Source organism: Sturnira hondurensis, unplaced genomic scaffold, assembly GCF_014824575.4.
Source record: "Sturnira hondurensis isolate 20B ecotype Veracruz unplaced genomic scaffold, ASM1482457v3 Scaffold0021354, whole genome shotgun sequence".
In the NCBI taxonomy this organism is placed as follows: domain Eukaryota; kingdom Metazoa; phylum Chordata; class Mammalia; order Chiroptera; family Phyllostomidae; genus Sturnira; species Sturnira hondurensis.
In genome coordinates, this window is record NW_028093985.1 from 7,359,636 (window position 1) to 7,380,440 (window position 20,805).

The 20,805-nt window shown below is 37.1% G+C and overlaps 1 protein-coding gene across 2 annotated transcripts in view; it reads left to right on the plus strand.

Annotated features, from left to right (window-relative positions):
- FAM151B (family with sequence similarity 151 member B) overlaps window positions 1-20,381 on the plus strand; it is a 33,818-nt gene extending 13,437 nt beyond the window's left edge. For both annotated transcript variants that reach the window (XM_037032364.1, XM_037032365.1), the window contains exons 3-6: window positions 1,526-1,691; window positions 5,320-5,537; window positions 7,661-7,796; window positions 20,140-20,381. In XM_037032364.1, the coding sequence (XP_036888259.1) occupies window positions 1,526-1,691; window positions 5,320-5,537; window positions 7,661-7,796; window positions 20,140-20,293 (674 nt within the window). In that variant the 3' untranslated portion in view covers window positions 20,294-20,381. The remainder of the gene's footprint in view (window positions 1-1,525; window positions 1,692-5,319; window positions 5,538-7,660; window positions 7,797-20,139) is intronic.
- Window positions 20,382-20,805: the final 424 nt, after the last annotated feature.

The following is a 20,805-nucleotide window of genomic DNA, read 5'->3' on the forward strand; positions in this document are numbered from 1 at the left end:
AACAGTGTTTGTTTTTATTTTTTAAATTTTTATTTTTATTTAATTCTTGTTCAAGTACAGTTTTCAATAACAGTGATTTTTAATTCCTCATGACTTTGTGGGTCAGCTGGTTGTTCTGTTCCGAGTGGTGGAGGCGGGGCCCCTCATGGCGCTGTCCTCAGTAGGATTGCCTGCACACCGTGCATGGCGGCTGCCTTGCAAGAGGATGAAAGTAGGAGCTGCTGGTCATTTTAAGGGCTAGGACTAGAACTGATGGTTTTTCTTCCGTTATCTTCTGTTGGGTTAAGCAAGCCACAAGGTCTACCCACACTCAAGGGGAGGAACAAGAGAAGAGAGGTTTATATATGTATAGGAGGAATTGTCAGCCGTCTTTGGAGTCAGTCCACCACAGCCTGCTAAGCACATTCACGCTGTGACTGGTGAAGCTTATCACCTATTCCAGGGATGTGTGCTCTGTCGATGTAAGAGATGTCCAAACCTGTACAGAATTTTTATGAGTTTATGTGAACCAAACTGATGACAGTTGCTGGGAAGCAAATCTCAACAGACTGAGAAACTGCTCCAGAGAACGGCAGTTTTACAGCTTATTGTATACATTAAAATCAAAGGAGATATAAGGGTGGTGACATGAAATGCATTGATTAGGGAGGGAGGAGAAAGCAAAGTAGAGAAATCTCTGAGATTGGAGAAAGAGTTAAATGGAGATACACATACTTTTTTTACATCTTTGGGAAAGGGATATTTAATAACATTTACAGCACAGAGAGATAGTATTTGAGGAACAAGATAACAGTGAGGGGTTCTGTGGTCTGCTTCTCTGGGGGCTCCAGAAAAAGGGAATTGCTCCGACATGTTAGGGTATGTTATCTTAGATGCAGAAAGATGATAGACAGGCTCAGTTAAGGTAAAGATTGACCTGTGTTAAGGAAGCTAAAGGCCTAGGATGTGATTACCTGCAGTGATTCGAATTTAGTTAGAAATTTTTATGTTCGGACCATCGTACGTGGTTACTTTTGGTCTCTGAGTTTGTAATGCCTGCCTCTCGGACCTCCCCTGACCTTGTCAGGTTTAGTGTGTGGCCCCTTTTTTTGTCCACAGCTTTAAACAGTAGCTAAGCTTCAAGTCAAAGAAAGGAATCTGAAACATAAGCCATAAATATTTGCAGTTTCTAATTTGAGGAGTGAGAAGATAAAAGTAATATTTTTATTCTCGGAAACTGAAATAAATGGTTACTAAGCCTTCTTTTGTATATTCGTTTTGGTATATACTGGGAAGAAATTAAATAATACGACAACAGCTTAAACACTGTGTGGGAATGTTATTTAACTCCTCACCAAATGCTTGCTTATTTGTAAAAAACAAGAATAACGTGTGAAGACCTAGCATAGTACCTGGCACTTAGTAGTTACTCAGTAAATGGTAGTTTTCTATTATTCTTTTGACCTTCCTCAAAAGGATAGCAGGCGGGGAATCTTCTGCAGTCCCTATTTTGTTAGCATTAACTGAAGTTCTTTTGTTTGGACAGGTACGGCTCACATGATAGAGGCTGATGTCCTCCTTCCAAGCAACGGGTCAGACCCCGGCCAGCCGACCATGGCCCATCCTCCTGAATCAGGCAGTGACAACACTCTGCAGGAATGGCTGGCTGAAGCTGTGAGAAGCAATAAAGGCATCAAGCTGGATTTCAAGAGGTGTTTATACAAATATGTTCAGTCTTCTGGTTGTTACAGAATAATTCTGGTGTGGGGAGGAAGTTAATATCCTCTTATATCTGTGCCTGACTAACTAACTTTGTGCTTTTATTTAAATTGAAACGGGGCCCTGGCCAGGCAGCTTCATTGGTTAGGGCATCATCTGGGTGTGCCGAGGTTGTGGGTTCAAGGTTGTGGCTTCCATATCTGTCCGGTCAGGGCTTGTGGAGGCAACCAATGAACGCACAAACAAGTGGAACAACAAATCCATGTTTTTTTCTCTCTCTCAAATCCATAAATTAACAACAACCACAAAACTATCCCTGATGATAATTATTTCTTTTAAAAGTAATTTTAAATGGTTTATTTGCAATTTTGAGTATGATTTTTATTATGTTACCCCCAATTCCTAAATGAAATGAATAGGAAAATAGGATGTGATACTCAGAAGTTTGGCATACAAGTAACTATTTAGAAAAAGAACCTCTTCTATAAAAACTAAGTGTGTGGTTTTTCTAGGGATGTAGAAAAGTACTAAGCAAAGAGAAATTTTAGGCAGCATTCTGCTCAAGACTTCCCTCTTCAGGCGATCAGCATGGCGGTTCTTCACCGAAAACCTAATACCGATACCAGGGAGGAATGAGAACGTTGGCCACTGGTATTTTCAATCAGAATGACATGGAATGTATATATTATCTGGGAGGGATGGGTCCTTTTGCAATATTTACAGTGTTGATTCTTCCAGGCTTTTCTTCCACATTTACTCATTTAGAATGATTTTGTCAAGTTCTAGGAAAACTAAGAACTTTAACAACAAAGGTTTAATTTTTCTTAGTAAGGTTTTATGTTTTTCTTAATGTAGGTTTCGTTTTTCTTATTCAAGTTTCTGGTAAGGGAAAGCGTCATTACTTTTTGTATTTGTATTCTACATGAGTGGCAATTAAAATATTTACATGGAAAATGGAATATGTGCACTAAATTCTCACTTCATCGTGTTCTGTGTCATAGCTTCTTATGGCACAGTGCTTTGCATGTGGTGGACACTTGTGTGTGCGGGTGGATTTCAGTTTGGGGAAGAAAATGCTCTTTAACACTAGATACTGTCAAATGGAAAAACCAGTGTGAACTAGCCCCATGTCAGCTTACTGAATTGAGAAAGCCTAAAAAGTTCCCACAACCTCTATAGACACTAGATTTCTTAAGAAAACAGAGTCCTTTCTGGAGAGTTCCAGGGATTCGCCCTGCTGCACCCAGGAAGAGAACACCCTCGTAGGACTTGCAGACAGGACACAAGTACATGTTACTTGCTACCAAAAATGGGAAAATTTGTAGGAAGTACAGTGTCAGATTCTTAGAATTGTGGTTTTTGACATGGTATTGAGCAGAGAGCATTTGAGGCAGAGAAATGACAGAATCTAAATTAGAGTTTGTAAGATCGGAGCTTATTAGTCCACCAAAGTCTAGGGTGTCCAATGAAAAAGAATGAAATCTTACCATTTGTGACAACAAGGATGGACCTAGAGGGTATTATGCTAAGTGATATAAGTCAGTCAGAGAAACACAAATACCATATCTCACTTATGTGTGGAATCTAAAGAACAATATAAATGGACAACAAAACGAAAACAGACTCATAGATGCAGAGAACAGACTGATGGTCTCCAGAGGAGAGAAGGGTTGGGGGACTGGGTGAAAAAGGTGAAGGGATTGAGAAGTACAAATTGGTAGTTACAAAGTAGTCACAGAGACGTAAAGTACAACATAGGAAATACAGTCAATGATATTGTAAAAACATGTATGGTACTGGCCAGTTGGGTACTGGAAATATTGGGGGGAACACTGGGTAAAGCATATGATTGTCTGACCTATATGCTGTACACCTGAAACCAATACCAACCAATATGAAGGTAAACAGTAATTAAAAAAAATTTTAATTTATATACATATATAGGGCCTCCATTCCAGGGGCAGAAGAGGGAGAAAAAAGAGCTTATTACATGGGAGCAGAGTGAAAGGCTACAGGCTGGTTCCCTCTGTTTTTAATGCACAGTAGCCCTTGCTCACTAATAAACATGACCCAAGAAATTATGGGGTTATCAGTTTTCTCTTCTTAAAATAGGGGGCTCAACAGGAGTGGAGTGAAAAGCAGTAGAAGCATAGGCAGAAGGACTTCAGTCCCTTAGGTAGAAAGAAATGAGAGAAGAGGATGCTGACGTTTTTCCCTCTAACACCCATCTCCAAAATTCTTTGCTTCCCATTGCAGTTTTCATTAAAAGCTAATTTTCTTAGAAATCAACATAGGCTTTAAATGTTTAGAAGTAGTTCAGAATTATAACTAGTGTAGTTTTCCAGTAAAGTTTGTGTATACATTTTTAAAAGGAAAAATTATGCAAGCTGACTAAAATATTGTTGCCCCCACCAGTGTGGCTTAGTTGACTAGAGTGTCATCCTGTAAAACCGAAAGGTTGTGAGTTTGATTCCTGGTCAGAGCACATGCCTGGGTTGCAGGTTCAATCCCAGACCCGGGCAGGAGGCAACCCATCCATGTTTCTCTCCTTTCCTCTCTCCTTCCCTTTCTCTCTAAAGGCAATGAAAAAATGTCCTTGTGTGAGTATAAACAAAATTGAAAAACAAAAAACTAAATCTTATTGTTTCCAAATCTCTAGTTGTCAGAATTGATGTTGGGAAATAAAAAGAGCGAAGTTGCTTCTTTCTTTAAAAATAACTAAAACATAGTTGTCTCTACTTTCCAGAAAATGTGTTTACGATAAAGGGAAAAATGAAGTTTGTAAAAGCCCTAAGGAAATTTTATAATTTTATACTTTGCAGTCATTTTCAGAAATGTGTTTGTTGTCCAGATTCACACAAGAATACATGAAAGAAAAGAGGTCCTTTTCCCCAAGGTCATGAGCTACGACTAGAGATGTGGTGCCTGTGTGCACTTGGAATATTTTCATCAGTGTGAATTTGTAGATTATGAGTTTCTCTGATTTTAAAACCTTATTTATATATTCTCTGATTAATGACTCTGTATCTTTTCTCAAATTGTTTTTATACTGGGTGATCCTAATATGCAGTTTTGAAACCTGTCCACAATTGTCCTCCAGCCCGTCAACCTGTCCTCCATCTGTCCACAGTTGTCATTATTCAGACAGTTATGGAAACTTTAAGGTGCCTTCATGAATAATAAGTGAACATTTTGTGAATGGCATATGTTAACTTTCCTCTCTGGTGCTATGTGATCTTTGATTTTATTTAATTCAGGCATTATTATACTATACTTTTTTAAAAGATACTCCTCACCTGAGGATATATTTATTGATTTTTAGAGATGGGAAGGGGAAGAGAGGGAGAGGGAGGAAGGAGGGAAGGAAGGAAGATCGGTTGCCTCCTGTATGCACCCCGACTGGGGATCAAACCTGCGACCTAGGTTTGTGCCATGACAGGGAATCAAACCTGCAACCCTTTGGTGCATGGGACAGTGTTCCAACCAACTGAGCTATCTGGCCAGCACTATTATATTATACTTTTATTATGAATTTGAGAACATTAAAACTATGGGTCTAAAATAACCTTTTTTATTCTTACTTTATGACTATCTCTCATTGATAACAAACTGTAATTTCAGTCTGGCAGCTGTAGAACCATCCATGATGCTCTTGGAAAATGTGAAGAGGCATCTGAAGCGTCCTGTGTGGATTAATGCTGATATTCTTCCTGGTCCAAATGGGAATAGCAGAGTAGTAAATGCAAAACCTTTTATAGACACAGTGACATCCTTCTTTCCAGACGTGACATTTTCCCTGGGTTGGACAACAGGATGGCATCCCGAGAAAGTCAATGAAGGTAATAATTTCAAAAATGTACTTCTTCTTGGTCAAATTAAAATATACTCCTAATATAAAAATAAATACCTTTAATACAAAGCAAAAACCACATTCCACAAAATATAAAAGCCTATGGAGAGAAAGGTCTGGCCCTAAAGATGTGTGTATGATTCTTCTTTCTACTATGTCAGATAGACACTGCATTCATTGCTGACATTCTATTACCAAGCTTCCACAAGAATTACTCATTTGCAAGGTCTAGAGTAGTGAAAGCTGCCTCATTAAACAAATCCCGAGTTGGTCTCTTTGAACTTGTAAAACACTGTATTGTATTTGTTTTCATTTGGCTGTGAAGCAAACTCCCTGTGTCAGATGAAAGATGAAGAAGTGGTCCTAAAAGCTCTTCAGTGGTGTGAGGCCAGAGGGGGTAGGGGTGTGGTCGAAGAGCCCCCTAGACGGTGCAAGGGGCTCCAGCGGAGGTGCTGGGACCTTGCTGCCACCGTGCTGTCTTTGGCCGGACAGGAGAGTGGGAGGCCTCGAGACTTTCCTCTAGGTGCGACCTCTTCTTCACAAAGTCCTACAGGTGCATCTGATACTTTCAGCTTCATTTTCCTGGCTGAAACTTGTCACACTTACTCATCTTTCTATTTCTTCATATGTCCCTAGGTAGGGATTTCCAGGTAAACAGCCAGTAAGCAATCAGGTGCTCTAGGGCGTCTGTCCATATGGTAAAAACGATAAACTAAGAAGGTACTCAGAACCTGTGGAAATGTTAGCCTTTATCCTGTGTTCAGGGCATTTTTTATTACTTATTTATTTGCTATTATTGTTTTTAGATATAAAGTTTTTAAGTCTAACATGATATTAGAATAACTGCTACCTAGTGACGTTTAGGTTATAACCCCCTGGAGCAACAATTGATATGATTGAGAGAAAAAAAATAATGTTTTAACTTAATTCTAGTTCAATGTTCTAATCATTTAAATTTTTATTAGTTTCATTCAAAAATGTAGCCTTAAAATGTAAAGTGTTTAAAGAAGGTAAACTAGAAATGATTTAGTAGCTTCCTTACTGACCCTGAGCTCCTTTTAGTCACTGTTTAACTCAGGCTTTAACCGCGGGCTTGGACTGGGTTAAACCAGGTCTTTAAGTTGTGTGGGCGTTGAAGGTTTTAAGGCTGCTTTTCCCCACTGGCCCTTTTTGCTACCAGCGTGTGTTTTATCCTCTCTTACTTCTTAGGCCAGAGATTTTAGAAAAAAAAGTTTAGAACTTTATAGTAATGTAAGTATGTATATTCTGTTAGCATTTTTTCTAATTATAATATATAATTTTTCATATTTTAAAGGAAATAATTTTCCTTCTTTCATGAGAAATTAGCTGCTAAACTAATGTATTCATGTAAGCTTTATGTAAAATGTTCTCTCACTGACCGAAACCTTTTACAACCTGCTTTTAATAGAGTTTAGGGTTATTTTGAAAATATAATTTTTTCCTGAAATTGTTTATAAAACAATTATGTGTGTTTTCCACAATGTTCTAATATGATTTAAAACACACATATATAAAAGACAATTTCACCACTATTTCTATTTTAGGTAAAATGTATTTGAAATCTAGACTAGCTGAAAATTTAAAAATTGAAGTTAAATGTTACTCAATATATTCAATAAAAAAGTAATAAATAAATAAATTTTTAAAAATTCAAGTTAATTATTACTTAAACAGCTAATAAACTAGTACCCATCTTTCTCTTGGTAAAGAAAATTTAATTAACACAAATGGAAAATCTTAGCTTATAGAGAGAGTATTAATGATGAGCAAGTACCTAAGAATCTTAGAATCTTTAAAGAGGCCACTGTGTCAAAATTCGCTTTCTTTGCTTTGTGATATTAATAAGTTCTTTTTAATGTTTAAATTTTAATTAAATTTGCTGTAGATCACTTGTGGCACAATATTAAATTTGATTTTTATCTACATTTTCCATCTAAAATATTTTCTTGCATTAAGTGGTATTTTAATTCACTTTGAATTCAAATGGAAATTTATATGAATGACCTATGAATTTGCATATGTCATTTAGTGTTTATTTAATTGGCTTTAGTGTTGTGATTAGAAAGTTAAATGTCTTCCTTTTCATTTCAGGCTACAGTTGGACAATGGTGAAGGAGATGGAATGCGTCTGCAGTGAACTCAGTCAGCCTGTGACGTTTCCTGTCAGAGCAGCGTTAGTCAGGCAGTCTTGTTCTCAGTTACTTTGGCTGTTAAAGAAATCACACAGGTATGTGTAAGTTTAACCGTACGGTGTATGTGTATGAGTGTGTATGAGAGACAGAGGCAGAGGATGGAAACTGATTATGTCAAGACAGTGTGTGTGAGAGAGAATGAACACTGATTCTGTAAGCACACAGACGCCCGCACTTGAAGGAAGCTTCTCAATGAATCTTAACATCTATTTCTGTTTGTTCACATAATAGGTAGCCAGTGAATGTCACTTTTTTCATTGTTATACATTCACAAAAAGGCAAAAATGGATAAATTAGTTTCCCTCTGAATTATAATTTCAGGAGTCTATTCCATAAAAACTTTTGTCATTTTGATATGTAGCAAAAATTTGTTGGACCATCTATTAAATTTTAATATATATTACAGAGGTGCAGATATTGAAACAGTTTTGATGCTGTTTTTTTCAATAGATTAGTCAGTATAAGAGCAGGGAAAGTCCAGAAATAAACCCAAATCTATCCTGGAACTCAGTATAGAGAATAGCTGGCATTTTAAGGCATTGGTACAAAAGTTTAATTGATATCTTATGTTGGGTCAACAGGTCAACTATGTAGGAAAAGCAAAGCACCTTTCCTTAATGCTTCTTCCAAAGTAATTTCCAGAGGAATTAAAGATTTAAACATCAAATATTAAATGCATAAAGAAAAAAACAGACAATTTTATATAGTTTTAGAATAGTGAAGACCTTTCTTAGTATGGTACAAACCCTAGAGCTATAAAAGGACAGTTGGATATATTTGAATACATAAAAATGGAGAAATTCTGGTAAAACTATCCTCAATACATTTGTCAGATGTAAAGAATTTTAACAAATAATGAATTTTCACAAATCATCCAGTAAAAGAGTCAGTTTGATAATTTACCATATTGTAGAGACTAAGAAAAACAGACATTCATACATTAAAGAAGCACGCATATTCCTGTGGACATTGAAATTTTACCAAATACCTTTTTAATTTTTATGAAAATAACCATGTTTTCTTCTTCTATCTATTAATAAATTATTTTAATCTCTACAATATTGAACCATCCTCACATTCCCAGAACAAATCCTGCTTGATCACAAATTATTCTTTTAAGGTGCTGCTGCATTTTCATTGCTAATATTTTACCTAGGATTTCTGCATTTGAAGATGAGGTTGCCCTGCCCTGATTGGTGTAGCTCAGTTGGTTGGGCATTGTCCAGCGAAGCAAAAGGTCGCTGGTTCCATGAACTGTTAGGGCACATGCCTGGGTTGCCGGCCATCCCTGACTGGGGCACATGGGAGAGGCGGCTGATCCATGTTCATGTTTCTCTGCCTCTCTTTCTCCCTCCCTTCCCCCATCTCTAAGAATAAATAAATTAAATCTATTAAAAAGAGAAAGAAAGAAATGGAAGGAAGGAAGGCAGGAAAGAAATGAGATTTCCCTGGCTAGATAGCTCAGTTAGTTAGAGCTTTGTCCTCAATGCCAAGGTTGCAGGTTCAATCCCTGGTCAAGGGCACTTACCAGAAACAATCAATGAATGCATAAATAAGTGGAACAACAGATCAGTATTCTCTCTCTCTCTCCCTCTCTTTCTCTCTCTCTCAAATCAAAAAAGACAGGAAGAAAGTGAGATTGATCTGTAGCTTTTTTTCCTTTTCAGTTTTTAGGTAGCACCTTTCATTCCTTTTATGTGTTCTGAGTTGTTCAAAGTAACATTGAAATGGCCTGTACTTGACTTGGTAAACCCACTTGTGAAGCCTTCTAAACCTTGTGCTTTGGGGAAAGCTTAACTCATAAAAATTTTTCCTATTTTTTATATGGTAAATGGTATACTTGGATTTTCTGTTTCTTTGGGAGTGAGTTTTGATATATTGTATTTTCCTAGGAAATTGTTCATCTCATCTAGATTTTAAAATTCATTTATACATAGACACTTAAAATGGTTTCTTATTCTTTTAGTTTCTTCTGTGTCTTTAAAATAATTTCCTATGTTGTTTTTTTTAGCTTTTCTTCTTGCTTCTTGATTAAACTAGATGATGATTTATCTCTCTTTTTTTTAAGAACTAGATCTTGGATTTATTTATTTTTCTGGTTTATGACTTGCTAATTTTTGCCTTTTAGCTTTTAAAACTGTTATATAGTATTTTCTGATTTCTTGAGTTGGATACTCAAGTTATTTATTTTCCATTTATATATATTAGTATATGTATTAATATAAGAATTTAAGGCAATAACTATTTTCTGTGACCACTGCTTTCGCTGTATTTTATTGTTTTTTATGTGTAGGTTGTCATCACTATTAATTTAAAATATTCTGCAACGGTGGCTTATTTCCTTTGCCTCAAAAGTTGTTTTAGGATAAATTTGTTTAGGCATCTAGGTAGTAGAATTATTTTTTTATTTTGGCTTTGTTAATAGTTTTTTAAGTTTATGGTAATCAGATAATGTCTCTATTATTTTTACTTTATATATTTTATTAATGTTTTATTAATGGCTTAATATATGGATATTTTAATGAATTTATGTATCTTCTGAGGATATTATATAGCTGTTACAAACAGAAACCTAAATTAACAGTAACTTAAGTAAGTCTGCTTTACAGTGACAGGGCCCAGAATCCTCCTGTCTTGGTGCTTCATGTTCCTTAGGTCATTAACCTCTTTATTCTTCGTCAGATTGATTATTGCCACATCTGAGGTTCTGTTGGTAGAAGGAGAGCTTCTGGAGGAGGGGAGAAAGAGAAACTCAGGGCCTGTCACTCTCCTTCAAGGACATGACTTAGAAATTGCACACACTCCTTGGTTGTAACTTAGTCATGTGCCTGTACCTGGCTTTAGGTGAAGCTGGGAGATGTAGCTGTTATTTTGTAAAATCTTGTGTCTAGTTAGGACTCAGGGGACTGTTATGTAGGAAAGAAAGGAGTAAATTGCAGGTTTTGTTGACACATTAACATACATTATTGGTTATGTTTCATAAGTCTTTTATGTCTTTTTGTTTGCTTTAAAAATATGTTTAATTTAGTCCTTTGAATAAGTGATACATTCGTGAAGCTCAAAACCCAAAGAATGGGTTCACCCAGTTCTGCCCAACCTCTCCAACCACATTTTTTAGTTTCTCATACAGCCACAGTTAGTAGTTTTTTATGCGTATGAATGAATGCAAAGAAGGAGTCTTCTTTTCCCTTCCTTTTAAAAACAAAAGGTAGCATATTACACACCTTGCTTCGGTTCTTTTTTTTTAACTTAGCAGTATGTCTTGGATCTCTTTAAATGTTCCTTGTTTTTCCTTTCTAGCTGCATCGTATTTGTGTATTATGTACTAGAATTTAACCAGCCTCATGCTAATGGGCAGAAAGGGTGTTTCTAATCTTAGATATTACAGCCAATGTGATAACGAGCAACCTTTTGACTGCGTCATTTTGCATGTGTGCGAATATATGGCATCTTTAATATTTTGGCCACTTGCTCTCTTACCAACTAAGAGAGTTAAAGTCGCCAACTACTAAAATGTTGTTTTCTGTTTCCTCTTCTACCTTTATAGTGTTTCCTTATTAAATGTTCATGATATGAACATTTGGTGCATATTCATATCAGTTTTATCTTTTTCTGTGAAGAAAAGATTTAAATTCTACAGAAGGATACAAAAAACACTTGAGTAAACAGAAACATAAACATTGTTCTTGGTTAGTAAGACTCTGCATCATTAAGATAAACATTTGATGAGATCACAGTAAAAACACAAACAGGATTTTGTTTTGGAATTAGATGAACCATGTCTAAAATTCTTTTTTTTTTTTACTTTATTTCTCCACATAGCTTTTCATCTGTCTTTTCAGCTTAGAAGTGGAAATGCAACCCGATTTATTTATTTATTTATTTGTTTAGCTTCACCCTAGGACATGCCAATTGATTTTTTTCCTTCTAATTATATATTATTGATTATGCTATTACAGTTGTCCCAATTTTTCCTTCTTTGCCCATCTCCACATAGCATCCCCCATTCCCTCAGGCAATCCCCACACCATTGTTCATGTCCATGGTCATACATAGGTTCTTAGGCTGCTCCATTTCCTAAACTGTACTTTGTATCCCCGTGGCTATTCTGTAACTACCTATTTGTACTTCTTAATGCCCTCAACTCTTTACTCATTCCCCCACACCCCCTCCCATCTGGAAACCATGAAAATGTGCTCTGTATCCATAATTCTGTCTCTGTTCTTATTTGCTTAGTTTGTTTTTTTTTAAATTCAATTCTTGATAGATTTATATATTTGGCTGTTTTATTGGCTTTCATCTTCTTTTTCTTAAATAAGCTCCTTTAACATTTCATATAATAATGGTCTAGTGATGATAGAACTCCTTTAGTTTTTTCTTGTCTGGGAAACTCTTTATCTGCCTTTCAATTCTAAATGATGTATTTCCTGGTGGGTAGAGCAGTCGTGACTGTAAGCCCTTAGTCTTCATGACTTTGAATTTCTTGCTACTCCCTTCTAGCCTGCAAAGTTTCTTTTGAGAAATCAGCTGACAGTCTTTTTTTAAAAAAAGATTTTATTTATTTATCTTAGAGGGGAAGGGAAGGAGAGAGAGAGAGAGAGAGAGAGAGAGAGAGAAATATCAATGCATGGTTGCCTCTTGTGCATCCCCTGCCGGGAACTGGGAACTGGCCTGCAACCCAGGCATGTGCCCTGACTGGGAATCGAACCGCGATTGTGTGGTTCGCAGGTCCATGCTCAATCCACTGAGCTACACCAGCCAGGGCCAGCTGACAGTCTTATGAGAACTCCCTCATAGGTAACTAACTGCTTTTCTCTAGCTGCTTTTAAGATTCTCTCTTTATCTTTAACCTTTGGCACTTTGATTATGACATGTCTTGGGTTGGACATCTTTGAATCTATCTTGTTTGGACTTTCTGTTTTTCCTGGACTTGCATGTCTGTTTTCCTCATCAAATTAGGAAACTTTTCTTTCATTATTTTTTCAAATTGATTTCCAATTTCTTGCTCTTCCTCTTCTCCTTCTGGCACCCCTATGATGCAAATATTGAAACTTGAACTTGTCCCAGAGGCTGCTTACATTATTTTTGTTTTTATCATTCTTTTTTCTTGTTGTTCTGAGTGGTTGTTTTTTGCTTCCTTGTGTTCCAAATCATTGGTTTCATTCTCTGCTTCATCTACTCTTCTGTCATTTCCCTATAAATTGTTCTTCATTTCAATTAGTGTATCCTTCATTTTTGTCTGCACCTTTATTATGCTATTGAAGTCCTCACTAAGTTCTTTAAGCATCCTTTTAACCAATGTTTTGAACTCTGCATTGAATAGACTGCTCCTCTACATTTTGTTTAGCTCTTTTTCTGGAGTTTTGATCTTTCATTTTTCTGGAGTTCTTTCACTAGGGCCGTGGTTCCTTGTCTCCTCATTTTGGCAGCCTCCCTGTCTTTGTTTCTATGCAGTAGGTAGAGCTTCTATGACTCCCTTTCTTGGTAGCGTGGCCTAATAGAGTAGGTATCCTGTAGGGTCCAGTGGCATAGCTTCCCTATCCCTCAAGCTGGGTTCTCGATGTGTACCCTCCATGTGAGCTGAGTACACCCTCCTCTTGTAGTTGAAACTTGATTGCTGTTGGCAGATCAATGGCATGGATTTACCCTGGCCAGTCAGCTGCAAGGATTGGCTATGACCACTCACCACCACCAATCTCCACCCTCCATAGAGGATTGGCTGTGCAGGGGCAGGGTGGTGGTTTTCTGATATGGTCCGTAGCTGTCCATTGGGTGTGCAGGCTCTGGGGTTTTCCAGGTGGTACAGGCCCTTGTCAGCCCCCACCTTTGTCCTGCCTGGGGCCACAGTGCCTGAGCTGTAAATCAGTCTGAGATGGCTGCTACTTGTGCTGGGCTTGGAGGTTCCCAGGAGAAGTCAAACTGTGAATTCAGGTTGCCTTCTGCTAGTGCTACTGTGGGGCCACTTAGCCAGAGGTACAAGGGTACAGGGCTTACTGAGGCCACTTGTTGCTTGTTTGATAGGATTTAGGGAGTTGTGAAGCATGAGCCAAGTCACATGGAAAAGTCGCAGTTAACAGTTTGGGTGGGCTTGTAAGATGGGTAGGACAGAGTCTCAGGGGATTTCCAGAGCAGGGCAAACATTGTTATCCAGGTTAATGGAGACTCAGATATGCCACCTGCCTGCTGGCTCTGTGGTTCTGTCAGGGGAGTGCTTAAAAAATGGTCAATGGCCTCTGTCCGTCCGCCTTTCTCTCTAGAAGAAAACTGTCCCTCAGCTCTCATCTTGTTGCTAGAAAACTTCAGTCTCTCCCTGTATGCCACTAGTGCCTTTCAAGCTGCTACCCCAGTGCTGGAGCTCAGAGGTAGTAAATCTGAGTAACTCCATGTATGGGTTCTTTAAGGGGAAGTGCTTGGGATTCCAGAAGTTTCTACTACTGATTCAATCCCTGCTGGATTTTGCAGCCAGAAGTTATGGTGATTTGTCCTCTTGGCACTGGAACCGTAGGCTAGCGGAATGGTGTGAGTCTGGGACTCCTCACTCCCAAGTTATCCCTCCTGAATTTTTATCCTCCACACATAGATGTGGGACCAGCCCATTCCATGTCTCTGCCCTTCCTACCAGCCTGGATGGATATGTTTTCTTTAATTCCACAGTTGTCAGACTTCCATTCAGCTTGATTTCTGAGTGATTCTTCTTCTATACTTTTGTGTAACTTTGATGTCGTTGTGTGAGGAGGCAAGCTGTGTTTACCTGTGCTGCCATCTAGACTGGAAGTCTGTCTTTAGAGCTTCTCATCCCTCGCACACTGCAACGTTTCCATTGCCTTCTGAGCACTAAGACAATGAAATTTCTTTGACCTGTTTTATCTTCATGAAGAATTATGCCTTTATCATTAAAAGGTCTCTTTCTTGGTCTTGTGTAATGATTTTTAAAAATCCAAATTCATATTGTCTTTTTTGTTTGTCTTGAATAACTTTGCCTTATCCTTTGTTTGGTAAATAAATTTGTAGTTTTATTTTTTTATTGACTTTTTAAAGGATGTTTTATTGTCATTAAAAAATAGTTTTAGACCTACAGAAAAGTTGCAAAAAACTACATCTCCTTTACCCAGAAAATTGTTAATATTTTCCTATGTTTATTCATTCTCTCTTTCATTTCCTCCCACACTCCCTCTTTCTCTTTTTCTATTTATATTTTTTCTGGCATGATCCCCATTCGCTGTTAGTTCTCTGGTGGGTACCACCCAAAACAAGGACACTCCTCTACGTTACTATTATGAAACCCGCAATGAGGAAATCAGTGTTAAAGCAACACTGCCATGCACGACGCAACCAACCATTCCAACAGTGCTTCTTATTTCTTTGTAGTCCAGGAAACTCTCCAAGGGAATGTACTGCACATTGTTGTCATGTCACATCAGTCACCTCCAACCTGGGATAGTCCCCAACTTTCCCCTCTCTCATATCCTTGACAGTCTGAAAGGGTACAGGCCTTTTGTTATGAAGGATGTTCTCAGTCTGGGGCAGTTTTGTATTTCCTCATGACAGATCTCAGTTCTTGCATTCTTGGCAGTGTCATGTACTTTCCTTGCCCCAGTTCTCAAATCATCCACTTCTTCAAGGATTCCTGCTTGATTATAGTGGCAGGTGGTATTTAGAAAGCAAAATCTGAGAGTTCAGTATAATCATTGCTACTAGGGTGTTATTGCTTCTAGGATCTCTCAATGGACAGAGCTGGGAAATATATATGTATGCATACATACATCCATACATACACACCTACACACATGCCCATGTATGTATATCTGTAACCATTTCTCTACCCGTCTGTGTGCGAATATGTTTCTAAACAACCCGTGAGTTCCCACTGACAGTTCCAATTTTAACCCAACCCCTCAGGGTCCTTTCTACCCTCCTCCCTTTCCTTGTTGCTAAATTCCTTATCAGATGCTTAGCTACCTGGCTCCCATTAATCTAATCTGTCGTCTTCTTTTAAAATAAGAATTTAACTTATTTATTTGTAATACAGATGTTTGGTCTTGCCTCTGTTATTTTAAAAACTAGTATACTTGCTATATGTATAGCTTTAAAAAACATTTCAGTGTAGTTATTTTTCTTTTTGTGTTTTTAATTCTGATAATTTGGGCAGTTAGTTTTTTTCTATTGGTTATGTATTACTGCTGCTTCATCAAATATGCTTAATCTACTTCTTTATAGATACCTGTTAATTTCTATGAGCAATAATAAAATTAGTGTATTTATTCATGGCCTCTGGCCTAATTTTAGTTGACTGCACTCTTTTCCTTGATGTCCACCTTTGTACTTTGTACTTAATGATAGATTGGCTGGCCACAGAATTCTTGGCTCACAGGACTTTGAAAGGATTGCTCCTCTGTTTTCCAGTGTGCACCTCGATGTGGAGAAGCGGAAGCCAGCCTGATTATTTTTTTGCCTTTATAAGTGACTTGATTTGGTGGGGAAGTATGGGAGGCTGAATGTAGAAGGGGTTCTTCAGGTTGTGTCTTGATATGGACCAATCTGTACCAGCTTTTTCAGGATGTGGTCTCCTTTTCAATATGTAGATTCAAATGTTCTTTTCTGTAATATTCCTGTGAATTACATTTTTATATACTTGTTCTATTGCATTTATAACACTATGATTTCTCTTTTAGGGACTATAGTTATGAATATTTAGATCTCCTTTGCTTATCTTTGTCATCATTTTCTCTTTGGTCTCTCTTTTCTTTTAACTATTTGCATTTTTATTTTACTTGATTTTATAATTTGTCTCTCTGTTCCTTACAGTATTTTCAATAATGTCTGTGTTCTTCTTGTATACCTTCAGATTTCACCTTGTTTCTGTAATATTATTAATTTTCTACTTCTTTCCTAGTTCTGCCAATTAATGTTCCATCTCTTGTCTGTTGTCTTGTAAACCTCTTCCACGTGCTCATATCTGTACTTTATGTTCTTTCTTCAAAGAGGCAATTGCATCATTTAAAAATATTTGGTTGTGGTTTTCATCTGCTTTGTGGCATTCTTTTTGTTTGTTTGTTTTATATCCATTTCAGCTATTTGGTAATTATTTAAAGATGAGGTTTCTATTACTCCATCTGCCATTTGTTTTTTTCTTGTACTTTGTTTTACTCTCTTGTATTAAACTTCTGCCAAATTTATTTTGATTACTCTGCTTTAAATAAAGTGAGTTTTTCCTGGACCAGCTACTTGTCCAAAGTTCATATTTTAGGGTAACCAGGACTGTGGTTCTTATGACCCAGACAGTCTTATGTGTGAGTTTGTTTAACCTTTAACTTCTTTCCAGCCAGTGAAGATAGGCAGCTGTGGCATCTTTAAATAAAATCTTTCATCTGTCTCTTAAATATAAAATTTTGGATTGCCTCAGGGAGTAGTCTTATTCCCTTTGGCTTTCCTGCGTGAACTCCTTACTTGTCTCCACTGCTTTGTGGGACCAAATGTAACCCAGGAAAGGTCCCACTTGGAGCCCTGCAAAGTATTTAGGTGGAATATGCCCCTCACCTGTAAGCATCATTTGTAGGCTTCCTCTGTAAACTGTGTACATGGGCAAGCTCCACCTCCTTCTATACCCACCTGGCTGTAGTCTATTGCTACTGGCTACCTTTTGCCTGTTTTGTAATTTTCAGTCTCAACTCTTTCTTAATTTCATTGAATATCATGTTTCTATTCTAATTCTTTTGTTCTTTTTGCTGCTTTGGGATGATTCTTAGGAGAAAATGGAAGCAACACTGACGTTAGGCTGCCGTGTTCAAACAGGGTCTTCCCACTGTCCCATTTCTTTCTCTATATTCTGTCTCAATTTTCTTATCTTCCATTTCTTATGCAGCCAGTCACTGTCCTGAAATTTCTCATTTGAAGGTCACACTGTGTGCAAGCCACATGTTTAACCTCTGCAACATTTAATGAAGTACTGCAGTCATCCCCTTCATGTGACACCTCCTTGGTTTTTCCCTCCGTGGAATTGCACAGAGTGGGTTCTTTCAGTCTCTCCCTAGTTCTTCTTCTTGGTTGTTGTTGTCGATTTGTTTTCCTCTATCCTTAATTTGGGGTTTCTCTTAACTCCACCTCTTTCAGAGTTTTTTTTAATATGAAAAGCAAAACAACAAAGCTTTAATGGAATATATCACTAGAGGATATCTTCATAACATTGGGGATGGGATTGAATTCTTAACAAGATACAAAAATCACTAGCCATAAAGGGTATGTTTGAATAATTTGAATACATTACAATTCAGAAATTCTTTCTATCAGAAAGAAGATACCATGAAGAGCACAAACAGGTTAGGCATAGAATTCACAAAGATTTTTGTAAGTCTGAAGGGCTCCAATATAGCATTTGTAAAGAACTATCATTTTGTTATTTGTATATCACAGTTTATTCATTTCTTCTATTATTGAATGGCCTTTAGGTTGTTTCATGGTTTGACTGTTACCAAGAGTGCTTCTGGGAACACACACACACACACACACCTGCGTTTAGAAAGGTCCTGCAGGAGGAAATTCTAGGAACAGAATTCCTAGGTCATAGGGTATTCATGTTTTCAACTTTAGTAGATAATGCTAAACTGTTTTCCAAAGAAAGTGAGTAAATTGTAGCTACATGTTTCAACTTGGATACATTTCACAAACAATATTCAGCCAAAGAAGCAAGACCCAAAACAATATTATATAACATGATTCCATTTCTATTAAGTTCGTTAACAGGCAGAAATTAAACTGTATTGTTTAGGGGTGGACATATAGCCGGTAAGTGACAAAGAGCAAGGAGGTGGCTGCACAATGGCCACGGCTGTGAGGACCCCGGGGAGAGGCCTGTGATGGGGCAGCGACGGGAAGACGCCCCCCCAGGGGCTGGTGACGTTCTGGTTCTCGGTTTGTTTAGATTACACTGGAGTCCACTTTGTAATAGTTCGTTAAAATGCCCATTTATATTTTATGCATTTCCTATATATCTTACTCCATCATGCAAAGGGTTTTAAAAATAAAACCTGAGAATTAATTTGAAGGAATACAATTTCAGATACACTTAGGCAATTTTATTTTTCCTCTTTCAGTTTAAATACAAGAGAGGGAAGATTAAAAGACACAAAATCACTTGGAAAGCTCTTCATTTAACCTCAGCTCATATCTGTGTCTTCTTATCAGCTTTGTCACCATGGTGCTCAAATACAGTAGTAAAGGTGTCATTTTAACAAAAGTATAGGTTTTCAGAGTAATTCTCATTTCTTCTTTTCTGTGTTCTCAGCTGTAATTTAAAAATTCTTTTTGATTTGTCACATAATACTGCCATGGAAGAAAATCCAAAGTACTTTCCTCGGTTACATTTCCAGAGTGCTGTCACCATTAAGGACAGCGATGTGTCAATATAACAAGAATGTATACCTTGGTTAGACTATTTTTTATCATTACCAGAAAAAATGCTTTGGAGATTTCCCCCTGGATTCTGACATGCTTATGGGGAAAATAAATATGAAACTGCTTAACAGCTTTGCATTTCTCTGGACTCTGGTGCAATAAGGGTAATGTAATAGTAATGTAATAGTAATGTCACTGGAAGAAATGAAAATATACAATTTAAATAACATTAAAATTCTGAGCATAGTCTTATATTCATAGTAAATCTGCAGATACATGTGTGTGTGTGTATACACATATATGTAGTTACTGTTTTTTAACTCCAGAAATGGATCTAAATGTATTCCATTTGGCATTCTTTTTTTTTTCTTTTCAATTTTTTTATTTAATTATTTTTCAAGTACAGTTTTCTGTCTATTATTCCCATCCCACCATTTGGCATTCTTAATGACATCTCTTGGCATTCTGTGCCTCATACAAACCCCCCCAGAAGGAACAGTGGGGCCACTTACAAGTGAATGTGAATGTTGGGGTCATCAGTGACATTTCTGTCTCTTCCCAGTCCCTTCCAGTTGTGCTTTTGACTCTGGTCAGGCTACTGAGGAAACCCAGGGTAAAGCTATAGTTTTTATGGAGACGATTCCTTCAGAAGTGCAACTTCCTCAGTTTTTTGTCCAACACGTGGCCCATTTTCAGTGCTGTCAGTCTGGGTTTCTAAAGCCATTTCACATTCCCATAGTTCAGGCGCAGCAACCAGCTAATTTCGCAATAGTAAGGCTATTTTTTTTCTCTCTAGTTTCTTAAATGTTGATGAAGGGATGAAAGGAAAGTATTCCACCATTGCTAACTAATTTTTTCAGATGTGTGTGCATTTGGGTTAGAGACAGATGAGAGTAACTATTTTTAGGCTTATTGGAATTCCTCGTTGTTGTTTTTTATCTTTTACTTTTAACTTTATAATTCTGGTGTGTGTGTGTTTTAATGCAGGTACAGCCTGACTGTTTGGACTGGAAAAAATGATAACTATTCCATTGAAGATTTACTTTATATTAGAGACCATTTTGACAAAAAACAAGTTTTCTATGATATCTTGGAACCACAAAATAATGAATTTAAACAAGCCATTGGAATCAATGTCTAAGAAGAAGTTTCTTCTAAATGATTCATGTTTTGGTTTCATAATCCTCTGCTTTGGTCTGAATTAATTACCAATAAATTATGATGATTGAGTTACACTTCAATTCATCCAATCAAAAAACACTCATTGAGTACTTACTATGATTTAGGTGTATATCCTTTTAATACTGTACTTACCTAAAAGACTGGGAAGAAGAGATTTCAGTCGGCTTAGTCTAATAATAATTTAGGAAAATTATATTTTAAAACCCTTTATAAAAAGTAATTTTGATGTACTGAAGATAACTGAAAGAATCCATGTGTTGTAAGATAGGTATGAGTCACATTTTGTTGGCATTTACATTCCAGAGATTCCAAAAGTCTGTGGCACCCTCTTGCCATTGTCCTGGAGAACCAGTATTCCAAAGACTACAGAAGAGTAAGAAAGCTTCAAAAATGTTTTTAACTATCACAGGGCTGAACAGCTTTTTCATGACAAAACCAAATCCACTTACTGAAAACAATATAAATTAAATG